At 40.9% G+C, this 13,778-nt stretch overlaps 1 protein-coding gene across 1 annotated transcript in view; it reads left to right on the top strand.

Moving 5' to 3' along the window:
- The first annotated feature begins 3,824 nt into the window (after positions 1-3,824).
- SPTLC3 (serine palmitoyltransferase long chain base subunit 3) overlaps positions 3,825-13,778 on the top strand; it is an 87,858-nt gene continuing 77,904 nt past the window's right edge. The window contains exons 1-2 of the mRNA XM_082758063.1: positions 3,825-3,903; positions 6,151-6,319. Coding sequence (XP_082614189.1) covers positions 6,200-6,319 — 120 coding nt within the window. The 5' untranslated portion in view covers positions 3,825-3,903; positions 6,151-6,199. The remainder of the gene's footprint in view (positions 3,904-6,150; positions 6,320-13,778) is intronic.

The raw sequence follows: 13,778 nt of genomic DNA on the forward strand, positions 1-13,778 counted from the left end.
TAGTAACGGTCCACCTCTGCAATAAAAATCAACATATCTTTCTGGGCTGTCACTATACTAAATAACAAAAAATTTGCAAGGGCCCATTTGGGAAAAAAGAAAAGAAAGTCAATTAAAACCTTTTCCTTCCCAGCCTCCTTTGCCAGAGTTGAAAAATTAAAGTTGCAGGGTTGTAGAAACCTCATGAATGAAATTCACAGTTGCAGCATAAGGAATGAAATTAAATATTCAGTCTTTGGTACAGCCTTCAAGTTTGTGGATCTCTGCATAAGGACTGTAAGTTTTCACAATACACCTTCTTTCATTAGGTACATATATCCATGATCCCTAAGAAGTTCTTGTACCCTAGTAGCACACAGGTGAGAGTGAAATTGCTAAAAATGTCTCTTAGGGAAAACCAATGCTGTTCAGAAGCCTGGAGTCATGTTTCCAGCTATGAAGTAACATTTCTCTATGCATTAACCCTTAGAGAGGCCCCCACTCCCCTAAGGATTGAGCTGCAGTCTGAGGTGAGAAGGACAAACTTCTGCCCCCAGAATGGCAACCTCCACGTCCCTTAGAACAGGAGCAATGTTGAGGAACCTGTCAAGACTTGGTATGCACATGGAGGGCAAAAGTTAAATAAAGATGTTTACATAAACAGGAAAAAATGTTCTTCTATCCACACAATAGTCGTTTATTTGTATATGCTGACAGGATAAAGCTGCTAAACCACTGTTCTTGCTTCACCCAGGGAAGTTTTTATAACATACCTTTGTTTTTTTGGCTTCCCAGCCCTTAGTCATGCTTCCACTGGCCTTTTAGACAGGCCTGGAACAGCCTCATCTCCTCTCAGTCTTGAGCTTGGCTCAGCCTGACTTCAGATCCTGACTCCCAGCCAGGGATAGCTCAGCTTTCACAGCTGGACATGGCTTTGTGCTCCAGTGCCCACAGTGCTGGCTGTGCTTTTATAGTCAGAGCACAAACATTTTGTGGTGAATTCAGGGAATTTTATTTTTTAAGTGATGCAGGATTACCTTGTTTGTAGGAGCTTCCTGCTCTGGAGATCTCACAGCCTGTCTTCTGGAATTTCATATAAACCAGCTAAGCTGTAAAACATGCAATTTTTTCCCTGTGGTTGATCTTCCCAAGCAGCCTCCCACTTAGGTAGTCTATGCTACTCCAACCCACCCTTGCCCTTTTGCCCCTGCCTGATATTTCAAGCTGCCAGTAACAATTCCGTCTGAATTGCATGCAGAGAGCATGTCCCAGCCCTCTCAAATGCTTTGGGAGAGGATCTCTTAAAGCTGGTGGAGCTGCATCATCTCTGCAGGACTCTGGAAGACGGCAGTCCTGCAGCTGATCCAGCCCAGCCTGCATACAGCTGGCCTCCAGGTTGAGCAAGGCTGGGTGGGAGTGTTGCCGTAGCAGAGCCCTGCCTGTTGTACCATGTCCTCTCTGTTGCACTGCTGCTTGGGTGCATCTGCCTATGCCATGGGTCTTTGTTCTAAGATGCTCTGGGATTATTTCCTGACCAAATTTTGTATATCCTTCAGGGGGCAGTTGTGCAAGGGCACTTGAGCTGATCCATCAGCAGTTGTGTGCAGTTTTACACCCAGGTTTAGGGTAACATCTCTACCCTTTCCCACAGATGTGTTGGCTAGACAAGGTTTAAAGCAGCAAACATGGAGTAGGGGTTCTTCCACGTGAAAGTTCAGGAAGTTTAGCCTATACCCAGTGCTGGGGAAGTCTGGATGAATCTGGAAAGACACCCAAGAAGATGACTGACCAGCAGATACATGATACTTGCTATTGCTTATTTTGCTTTGTTGCTATAATTCCCCTCTGTCCATTTATTTCAGCCTCACTGATGACTACATGATGACTTTATGATCATGTCTGAGGCAGGAAATGTCTCAGATATCCACATCTCCACAGGTGCCAAACATACTGGGATCCTAATCAGAGAGTAAGTCTTCAGTGGTGCTCAGAATTAATAATATGGACTTCTGTTGTAAGAGAAGTGATCAGGAGAGCAGGAGGACTTCTTAGCTCTGTTCTCCACCACTGGGACATGCTCTGCTGCTAATTTAACTATTACGAAAACTATGGCATTTAACAAATTGAATTGGGTGTTCCAGTTTTTTCAGTCCCTGTTTGCCATTGGTATCTGCCCTGCACAAATAAGCATAAAGCTAGCAGGTGCCTCTGCATAGGTCCTTACTGCTTCTTGTGGCATGTAAATTTGCACCTGTCATGAACTGAAATGATGAGGATCTTGCAGATAGATTGCAAGACCATTTCACAACTATATCATAACTAACTGTTCTCTGGGATAAACAGGAATCCTGTGGAAATCATTCTGGATTACGACATTACAGTTTTCTGGGGATCAGCTCTCACACTTTCTTGCAACACTGCACTTTTGTAATGGTAGATAATCCAGTAGTGCTATTACAGCTGGGGACCCTGTGGCTGCTCTCATGACACCAAATGGTTGGTCTGAGCCAAAACTCTATTGGAAGGTTGAATATTTGTGTCCCCATTTCTTAAATGTATCAGCAGAGGTCAACCGTCTTACCCATCCTGTGTAACAATGGTAGTGCACGACAGAAACGTTTTCCTACAGAACTGAGAGACTGCTTAGACAGAGCCCTGCCCTGTCATTTCTCTCCTCTTTGCTCTTAAACCTTGGCTAAATAACTGCATCTATCTTACTTTTAGTACCATGCTCCTCTGCAATTCATCTCCAAGCATTTTGCAAAGGCTTTTTATCCTCATTTCAAGAGGTGAGTCAGCCAAAACCCAGTGGTGTATGATAACGATAAAACAAGGAGTAATACCTAGATCCTGGGAAATGACTGGTGGCTTTCCTACAGATTTACTGTGATTGTAGCCACATCTTATAAACTTTGTGGTCTGCTAATAACCTTAGGAATTCTCCACCTTCTTACCGGTGTACAAAAATCAACTTTGTTCCTTCTGACTAGTGCCCAACCTACCTGAAGTGAAGCACATGTATGATTTTAATAGGGTTGGGGTCCCCTGCTCTTAAAACACACACAGTTCTTTTACAGTCAGCATAATAAGTTTTTCCTCCCATTTTCCAGAATGGTAAAAAGAGAAAGTGTATTTCTGTTTGTGGTTTTGGTGTTGTACAGCCCACAATTATTGGATCTCTCCTCCAGTGCCCATGCAGGGTAGACCCTCATGCATTTAAATAATTGATTTGTATGCAGCTAATAGGTAGCATGATAGATATGGATGTAAAAGCCTGAATAACAGATGGCTTTGAGTAAGATGGGGCTCTAAAGGGCACAATTCAACATTTTCTTCTCCAGGAGCAATACCACATCCTGTTTACAGATTATCTATGTTTATCTGGCCAGACACAGATGCTATAAATCATTTGCTCCAAATGGAGTCAGGGCAGGAATTTTACTCATCCCCTAGTGGTGCTTGTTTTGTGAGCTTTGGCTTTTAGGGTATGGTTAAAAGAAAACCAAAAGGACAGATGTTCTCTGGGGTTTTTAAAACTGCTTATTTAAATTTGAATTTAAATGTAATCCCCTCTTTTTAGTGCTGCTTGTTTGTGATCTTAAATGTGTTAGACATATTGAAAACTAAGGTTAATATAACATTTTATTCCTGTAAGGGCAGTGTGATTTCATGGGCCTTGAAGCAGATAACAAGTATAGACTGTGACAGTCTGGGACTAGAGAGAGAATTTGCATCATCTGAACTGTTATCTAATCAGAGATTCCCCTCACCCACAAACCTGAATGAAAAAAAATGTAATGCATACATGAGATGTTAATTATATTCCTTTGTGCCCTGGAAGCTACTCAGTCTCCTGGGAAGTGTACCTGGCAGAGGTGTTAGCTGAGTCACTGGAAGCTGCCGAGAGGAAGAACCACTACTGTAGTAAGTTTTCTTGTTTTATCTTTATCACAGCGCAGTCAAGATGATCAGTAAATGACTGAGCAAATTGAATGTTTTGTCATGAAAGACAAAAAAAAGAAATAATGATTTCCAGAAGAATGCTTCTTGGTGGGCATGGGTTGTCAGGTGCAGAGAATATTCTCCTACATCACCTCGTTTGATTTATCAGGGTCTCATAAGTGATAGATACACAGAAAAGTGTTACTTTGACTGTTCATTCCACCTACTTCTGCATTGTCCTCATCTCAGTCTTTTCCTTGCAAACTCCTGGACAATAATTATGACTAGCAATAGATCTTCTCACTACGTATTCACAATTCATCTATGACTGAGTTATACTCACCAATACATTACTGAAGCCTACAAAAGATTGATTCATACAGAAATGAGGCATTCTTCCCTAGGAAAAACACCAAAAAGAACAAAAACTAGGAAATCCGAGTTCTGGTGCTGAATCTGGTGTAACTGTGAAGTTACATAACTATGAAAACATGTCGGTGTTTTACTCTTGCTGTGTCAGTTTTAGTCAGATAGGGAGATGTTGCTTTGGGGTTGTTGGTTGTTTTTTGGTTTTTGTGTTGTTTTTTGTTGTTTTTGTTTTGTTTTTATTTTTTTGACCAAAACTGTTACTGTCTTATTAATTTGAATATGTAGGTAAAAGGTTTCTTTCCAAGGATATCAAAATCAAACCTTATTAAGGATGGGTTTCTTCTTTGGTGGTTCTACTCTGTAGTGTATTATGGATTTTTTCTACAGATCTTACTGGAAGTCTCTGCAAACAACCAAGTGGTATGAAATGAATCGAAATGCAGAAGGAAAAACACACATATGTTTCTTTTAAATACAGTTCATTTCAGGTCTCCCTTGTGTTTGTAAACTTTTGGTCCCTACCTATTAAAGGCATCCCACTTTGCAAATCACTTTAAAAGAGAAAATACATTTTAGCAATTCAGTAGGTGGCTAAGAAGTTTTCAAAATCAATATAATGTGTTTTTCTTATGTATTTTCATAGTAGCTCATTTAACATTTAATCTCCTCCATTCCATATATTCCAGTTGTAGGCTGCATTTTCTGTATATTGCTACTTTTCATTGGCAAGATGAAATCATTATTTTTTCTAATTAAAATACTCAAAGACTTTTACTTTCCCAGCCTTTCATCCTTACTGCTTTCCAAAATGGATAGTATAATACAGCTTTCCTTTAATGTGTCTCTACACTAATTTTAATCATTTTGGGAAGAAGAAATTCCATCACGTGTGGCCAAGAACGTATACACTATTATGTTTTTCAACTAAAATCTAAAACACAAGTGTTCTGTCCAGAAAAGAAGATATATGTGCAAGTATTTCCATAGTCAATTAACTCTTCTAAGCAGAATATATGTTTGCTTTTTAGTTTCACATTTGATCGAAGTCTAGCTGGTTTATACCCCCATTTAATCAACTTTATAAAAGCCCGTTTCTCGTTGATGAAAATATCATGCAATTTAACCCATTATTAGCCAAGGTGAGTTTTAAAGGGACAGTTCACTCTGGTAAGCACCCACGTGCATGTGTCAGTAGGATGGGGCCAAATATATACTTTCTGGTTATAGGTAAATATTTCATTTTAATACTAGAATGCTTTCCAGTTCTTTAAGGGGAGGGGAGTTAATGTTGCATCTACCACTGCCTATATAAAAAGAGATTTAAAAAAATGAAAATGTTCTGTTTTACTCAGCAAAATCCTTTCTTCAGCCAGTATACTCTTCATAAAATGGAGCATGTAATTTTAAAGATTACTTTATTTAAGTTTTCAAAACATTTTATTACTCTCCTCTAAATGGAGTAAAATAGCTCCACATGGAATGTAATTGAGAGAAAAAAAATGTAATGCTCCTCCCTGGGAGGTATTTAAGAGGTAATGTATCTTTAAGTGTCTCCGCCTCTGAATCCACCCACTTCTTGATAGCTGCAGCAGTCTTGTTGACTCATAAAAGCTGTGTTCATACAATAGCTAGCAATGAGCAGTATTTTTCAGAGATTTTAAGAGCACACCTCCTGCTATGTATTTCGCATTCTAGTTTGCTGGGGCTGAAGGTGTATGAAAGAAACAGTTTTAAGTTTCTTAGATATTGCAAAAGATAGTTCCTCCTCTCATCCTGGAAAATCCTGACAGACCAGTTGGATACCTTTCAGGCCTTAACTAAGAAGTTTATCTGCTCATCCCACTGTCTTTTTTACTGTAGAAAGACCTGAGACACCCTTACGAACTGAGAATCTGACTAATTTAAACAGATGGCTAATCCCAGTGCTGTCTGCAATGGACATCTACATCATCATCATCATCATCAGAAACAGAATAACCTCTTAAAAAGTGGAGTCTGTAAGAAAAATGGAATTACCAAAGGAATGAAGGTAAGGCTTAATTGTTTACCACAATTGTCTCAATAGTGAAAACAAATAGTTGCAACATTGCTTATTAAGCTAGTTTTACGAAGGTCTCAGTCTTCATTGAACAGGTGGTATGGCATTGGCTTGTGTGTTAAGTTTTATAATCTCAGAATGTGCTGCTGCATTGTTTTCTGTCATCCTAAACTGCAGTAAGAGTTGTGGATGCTCGCGAACATACTGTTTGTGTACTAACGAGGCTCTAGTTCATATCAAGCTCAGCAAACGCATGCACCTTGAAGGACAGTAGTTTCCTTTTAAAGCTTAACCAACTGTGGAGTTGACTCTGTGTTGTATGAATCACTGGTGGAAAGCAGTTTTATCAACCTGAAGTGTGTGTGGAGTGAGTTTCAATGTATGATTTATTGCTGTACAAATATAACAACAACAACAACAACAACAAAACGTAGGCAGGAGAAGCTGTCTTTTCCTGATGCTTACATTAGTGCAAGGTTAGCTTGATACCTACTTCACTGATGCCTGCTTTCCAGCCTTGAACAGCTTAAAATCCACGTCAGTTTACTTACCATTTTCTCAAGCTGTTCTCTGTCAAACCAACACTTCTCATTTATGTGAACATTTTGTAAAGTAGTTGAAGTGCAGCATGCCAAAGAACAAACCACAAAACCAAAGGTGTTCTTTTGCCAGAAGAGACAAAGTCTTAAATGTTGTCTGTCTGCAATACCTGTTCTGCTTGGGAACGTACTGTCTGTCTTAAAGTATCCTAATTCTGGATCTTAGTGTGGTCATTAGTAGAACCTCTTATAGTGACTAGGAGAAGGCTGGCTTTACAGCATGGTGCCATGGTGAGAGGGGGATGGAGAAGTTGCTTCAGGAGCCTGAGCTCTCACCTGACTGTGTCTCTTTGGAGCCTGTTGAAAGCTTTAGACAAGCATGGCAAGGGCTCCACTGCTTTACAAGTAAACTGCTATCTTAAATCTTTTTTAAATGGAGCTGTCATGCACCTAGCACTCTAATGAAGGCACGCCCAGTGTCAAGCTTAATGATTGTCTGGCTTTAGGTGTCTCCCTTGGTATGGGTGTTTCCTGATCGCTGGCTTGCGTAGGATGAGGAGAGCACAAAAGCTTGTGCAATGACTGAAAAGGCCTTTCCTGAGATTTGCTTCCAGAAACCTAATTTAGCATCCTTTAATATATTACATGTATTTCCTCATCATTTTATATATGAACTATTTGCCACTATGGTATCTGAAATCTTTTCTTTTGGATTGAATAGCAAATTTCAAGGACTAAACCTTGCCACTTGTTCGTTGCTAACTTGCTACAAATGAGCAGTTTTCAAGCAGTAAGCTCCCAGGAGAGTATTAATTAGAATTTCCTTTCTAAATCAGAAAGATATGGCCAGAGAAGTGAAGTAGAATATTACTAAAGGTAAGCAAAAGGGTAGCAAAGGCTGGGCTGAAAGGGATGGTAAAGAAATGAAGTGTTAGTAGAGATAGTGCCCATAGCACTTCACTAATCCAGCAGCTATGCAGTTGGAGGAGAAAGGGAGAGAAGTACTGAACCATTGGTAAATACTTTTTGTGGCTGAGGAAGAGTTGAGGATGTAAAGCCTTAGAAAGTTCAGGAGGGTTATCAAAGACAGATTTGGGAAATCCGGGTCTGGCACTGTGTTATGAATTACATGCCATTTCCCCTGTCTTCCTGCTTCAAATGCAGGTTGAGAAAGAAGGAAACAATAACAGACAAGAGCTCTGTACGAAACAGGAATCTCATTCCCGGTAGGAATCTCCCCATTCCTGTCTGGTCTGTTTCCCCACCCCAGCTGCCTCACCCTGTACAGTACTTATGCTTTATCCTATTTTGAAGGAATAGATATTGTTCCTTTCTACCTGGTCTGTTTACATGGCTTACTGCTGTAGGTGTGCAACATCACCCAGTCTTATACTCACAACACCTTGCTGAGGTGTGCTCCCACCTTTTACAGCTGGGATCTGAAGAGCAAGGAAAATGGCAGCTGGGTGCACAAGGAAACCTGTGCAGGAACCAGACACAAGTTCAGCATGATTCCAGTCGTCATCCTTTTCTCCTCTTTTGTCCTTTCTCCATATTGCCCTGATGTCCCTAATACTGTGTCATGTGCTCACACGCATGTATATATCAATGGTCTCTTCAACAGATTGATTCATAATTAAGCACCTTACACAGGAGAGGAAATAGTGCTAGAATGTTCAGGATGTGGCTGATGATACTGCTTCTAGTACCTGAGACTTGTGGCAGTTCTGAGGTCTTGAGCTTTATAACAGCTGTGTTACTTGCAAGGACAGAGCGATGCTCTGGTTTGAGAGAGTGAGCTGATGTTGCTGAGGCTGCAGTAAGGGCACAGCACGGTGAAGGTTTCTAAGCCAGGAATATGTAGCAATATCTGCACACAATTGGCTGATTGGAACATCAGGCTTTGCAAAACTCAGCTCCATAAACCTCTTTTCTAAGAAGCCCACAGGAAGCACTGCCTTTGGAAGTACTGCCTTTGAAAACACTGGTTCAGGAACAACGTATTTTGCATCTTTATGATGTAAGAACGTTTGTGTGTGTATGTGCGTGACAAGAGAGAGAGAAACAATTCTAATAAAGCAAAGCCTCCTGTTTTCTGAACTAAAGATTTTGTTTAACGGGTTGGGGAGGGTAATTAGGGATGATCAAATGCAGGGGAGCAGGAAGGGAGGCTCTCTTCACTTCTAGCAGTCTGTGGCACACCAAGGGCAGGAAAGGAGGTAGCTAAGCAATAAAGAAGCAGTGAAGCATCCTGCCAGAAGAGATGCTGTTGCTTCTGGCAAAGAGATATGCTTTGCCATGGTGGAGAGGGGACTGCTCATTTGAATAGCTTCTGTGATTATTTGAAGTCTAACTCTCTTGGAAGCTGGACCACAGTTAGACCTTAGCTTTGGGAGGTGGGTCATGGGCCATCTCTTCCATTTAATTACTGCTTGTAACATAGGCATATGCTTCATATTCTTCCAGAACTTAAAACCTGGACTGATCTTCATGTAAGGCGCATTTCAATAGTTAACCTATTTTGTTATCTAACTGCAGTAGACAGGAGAAGGTATTTTCCTAGCTGTGGTTTCTTTTGCTATGTACTGCCGCTGGTTGGGTGTCACCTGTAGGGGACATTGTATTTTAAATCAATAGGTGTTTTTCCCATGGGAACAATATTTTTTCCTGTGGTAAACATTCAACGATTTTATTTCTTTGATGGATCACTTCATTGGATGCCTTAGAAAGCCTCCAAGACAATATCAATCTATTCATGAATTCGTTTTTTCTTGCCTACACTATAATGGCAGTAGCTTGGAAGATACTTGCAGTGAACAGACTATAGCCTTTTCCAGGAGTTCCAAACTTTTTTCTGAAAAAGAAAAGAACATGGAAGGATACCAGACTCAGTAACCTCTGTCTTGCTTTTTTGATGGTCAGAAGACATGATGACCTCTGGCTTTGGGGGCCCTAAAATTCAGAAGCTGATTGTATTTGCCTTCTGTCCTCCAACATCTGGTCCTCCTCCTAACTTTTCTACTCTGCTATTGATTCAATACTCCAGCAGCCACCTTCCATCCCTTCCATGCTTTTTCTTACCCTGCTTTTCTTCCTCTCTTTTCTGCACTACAGCATCACTGCCAAATGAAGATTTTAAAGAAAACATTAAAAAAAAAAAAAAAAGTTATGAAAAGAATATGCCATGCAGCTGGTCTCACTGGATTCATTTTCTTGTATGTTGTAAATGCCTTCTCGAATTGCTTTGTGCTGTGTCTTCTCACACATTTACTTCATGTGCTTTTGCAGTAATTAGTGTAACTGGGGCATTCTGGATGCAAGCTCAATATAAATGTTAATGAGTCCTGTGGGGAAAAAAAATAAGCTAATTCCTGCAATTAGGGTGATGTGATAAGGCTATTAATAAGAGAAGAGAACGGAGGGAGTGCTTAAGGCTGATCAGACTACAGTTTTTCCAAGTTTGTAACCTCATCTGTGCAACAGTAATGATCATAATAACATTTTTTTTCCTCCAAAATATCTTTTGTTGTTGTTGTTGCTTTGTATAAAAAAAAAAAGTGAAAACTGACATTGTTGGCCCCAGCATGGTTCATTTCCAACACCTAAGCCTTTTGGACCTGTTCAATTATGCGTGTTTTAGTCGAAAGTGGAATACCCATATGAGTTTTATAGCTGTAGTGACAGCAGGAAAGTATTAAGAGTTGGTTTCCAGTCTGCATTCCCTACTGATTACTTTACCTGTTGCTTCAGCTGCAGCATAGACATGATCTCCTCATCCTCAGTTCCTGCCTTCTTCTCTCCTCAGTTTCGGGCCCCGGAAATTTGTTGCTTTGTACCAGCACTCTCAGCTATTAATCACAGGTCTCAGATCCACACCCTTGTTTCTGTCATTTGCCCTGCTATGTGATGAGCTCAATGCATTGGAAGCAGGAAATGTCGAAGGCTACCTTCAGCAAACTGAGATGTGACTAGAGTGTGGGCACATGTAACAGTCAAGGACTCGTGTAGCAATGTTTAAAGTATGTTACATGAGATTTTACATACAAGACTGGAGATTGTTTGCATAGTACACTAAGTTTCCAGTAACACTGTAGTCCCACTTCTGTTAATGGCTGGAAATCTCTAAATTCAAGTAATTAATTTTTGGTGGTGATTGGGAATAGCAAGCATGGATTTACCAAAGGTAAATGATGTTTGACTGACTGTCTTCTATGATGAAGTGACTAGCCAAAACAGCATGTAAATATTTGCTTTGGATTGACAGGCCTAGCAAACAGAAAAGCAGATGATAATTCGGGGGGACAAAGGAACTCAAGAAAGATGTCGGGTGTTTCAGTACAACCTCCTCCTAGCACAAGAACAGTTCATCGCTGTATTCGTGAAAACAAGTAAAACATTAGGAGGCTGGCTTAGTTAACCAGGTAACCCATGATTGACCTCCAGTGCAGCCAGGCAGTATAATAAGAGGTGGAAACAGGAATGGGCTACAAAAAAAAGTACGTAGGAGTGGTGTTAGGAAAGCCAAAGCCCACCTAGAGTTGACATTTACAAAGGATATCAAGGGGAGCAAGAAGAGCTCTTACTGCTATATTACTAGTAAATGAATTAACACAGAAAATAAGGCTAGTTTCTGAATGGGGTGGGTGACTTAGTGATGGCAGACACAGGTAAAGCTGAGGTACTTCATGCTGGTTTTGCCTCAGTTTTCACTAATAAATTCTCCTCTGTTGCCTCAAACCACCAGATTTGAGGAGGAGAGGAACTACCAGTAGTGGAAGAAGTTTTAGTCATGGATCTCTTGAGAAATTTCAAACCTAATAAGTGAATGGGACCAGAAGGGGTGCATCCAAGTATGCTGGCTAATGTCATAGCGAGATCTCACCCTATCCATGACCTTCCAAAGATGGTATCAAAGAAGATCCCTAATAACTTTAGACAGGCAAATGTTCCACCTCTCTTCAAGATGTATATAACTTCTAGCAAAGATCATTACTGAAAGCATAAAGGTGGTGGTGATTGGGAATAGGAAGCATGGATTTGCCAGAGGTAAATGATGTTTGACTGATTGTCTTCTACGATGAAGTGAACACATCTGTGAATGAGAGCAGTGATGGGTGTCACCTACCTTGTCTTTATCAATGCAGTCCTTGTATGCTAGTTGGGACATTACGGTCTTGATGGGTAGAGTAGTGTATGGGTTAATAACTGACTGGATCATTGGGCTCCAAGGGTAGTGGTTAGTGGTGCATGATTTGCCTGGAGGCTCGTTACAAGCAGAGTTCTCAGGGGTCTGTCCTGGGATTTTTCCTGTTTAATGATTTTATCAACAAAATGGAGAAAGGAGACAGAACGCCTGCTCGCCAGTTTTGGCGACAACATCAGACAACATGCTCAAGAACAGGGCCATCATTTAGAGAGATCTAGACAGGCTGGAGGAATGTATCAGCAGAAGCATCATGTAAGTCAACAAGCACAAATGCAAAGCTGCAATACATTGGTACAGGCTGGGGACTGACCGACTTGGGAGCAGTTTTGCCAAGAAAGTCTGTGAGTCTTGGCAGACAGCCCACTACATATGAAACAGCAGTGCAGCGTGGCAGGGAGGAAGACTGTCGGTATCCTGGGCTATATTAAAAGGAGCATAGCCAGTGTATTGATCCACTCTTACCTGGCACTTTTCACATGACAATCTAGGATGCTGCACTCAGCTTTGGGTCCACCAATACAAGAAGCTGGAGTGACTCCTGTAGTATAAGGAGGCAGCATTTCTCTGACACTATAGTGATGGACAGAATGATGATGATGATAAAAAAGTCCCGTGGGGCTCCTGCAGGTAATTAATTACCTGGTAAGATAGTTGTATGTGCCATTCAGGCTTCCACATTCTGGAAAATCACTCTTCACTGTCAAATGTCAGAGGGGCTGCCAGCGTTAAAAAACAACAAGGAAATCTCATTCAGTTTCACTAGTCCTATGAACAAAGCTAGTGGAATTTGTCTCCATCTTTTAGCAATTTTTGATCAAATGGAGGTTTTTCAGAGGGTGAAGATTCAGCCAGCTTTGGTAATGATTTCAAAAGAACAGCCAAAGGATTAACCCTCCTGCAGAATTTCAAGTCCTTCCTTCAAAGAATGAATACATTGAACTTGCTCAGTAAAAATATAGTGTGCAATTTTTAGTTGAACTGAAAGAAAATGTGGGTGTGTTTTGTTTGTTTGCTGGGCTTCCCCAATCCTTATTGCTTTAACCAAGCTTTAAAAAATAAATCTGAGGCAGACACTTGGTCTGCAACGTGTCATCCAGAAGGGCTAAAATCTGGGAAATCACTTGCAACCATTACTGTGTATGTACCTGAACTGCACGGCCTGTGAGTGCTTCCAAGCTCCTGAGTTTTGCTTTGACACTGGTGTGAACAGGAGACCAGAACTCCAGAAGGTGCCACAGCACATGCTGGTGCTTCTCTGGACAGTGACTATGTGCCCCGTTACCTTCATATTGCACAAAAACTGTATTACCCCTATCTCCTAGATGGCTGTGGTACACTCATTACAAAAAGCACTGCTGTGCATTCTGTGCTTTTTTGCTGTATTCTCCTGGAGCTCCTTTCTCACTAACTATGTATTAAACTCCCAGATCAGGATTATATTTTCTCCTTGGGTAAAAGACCGCTTTTTTCACAGCAGCTTGTTATTGCTCAGTAGAGGTAACGAGTAAAAAGAAGGCCATGAAGTGGCTAGTCCCATTGCCTGCATACTAATGCCCCTCCAGCGTGAGAATTAATTACCTTTGCAAGTTGTAAGTAGCAGTCTGGCTTTCAGAAACAAGCAAGGTAATACACGTTTTCTACCTGCTGTGTCGGCGAGGGATGTAGCTGGCTGCCTTCCATTGCAGGAGCAAGTTCATGAATATAA

This window comes from Aythya marila (genome assembly GCF_965140915.1).
Source record: "Aythya marila genome assembly, chromosome: 3".
Classification (NCBI taxonomy): domain Eukaryota; kingdom Metazoa; phylum Chordata; class Aves; order Anseriformes; family Anatidae; genus Aythya; species Aythya marila.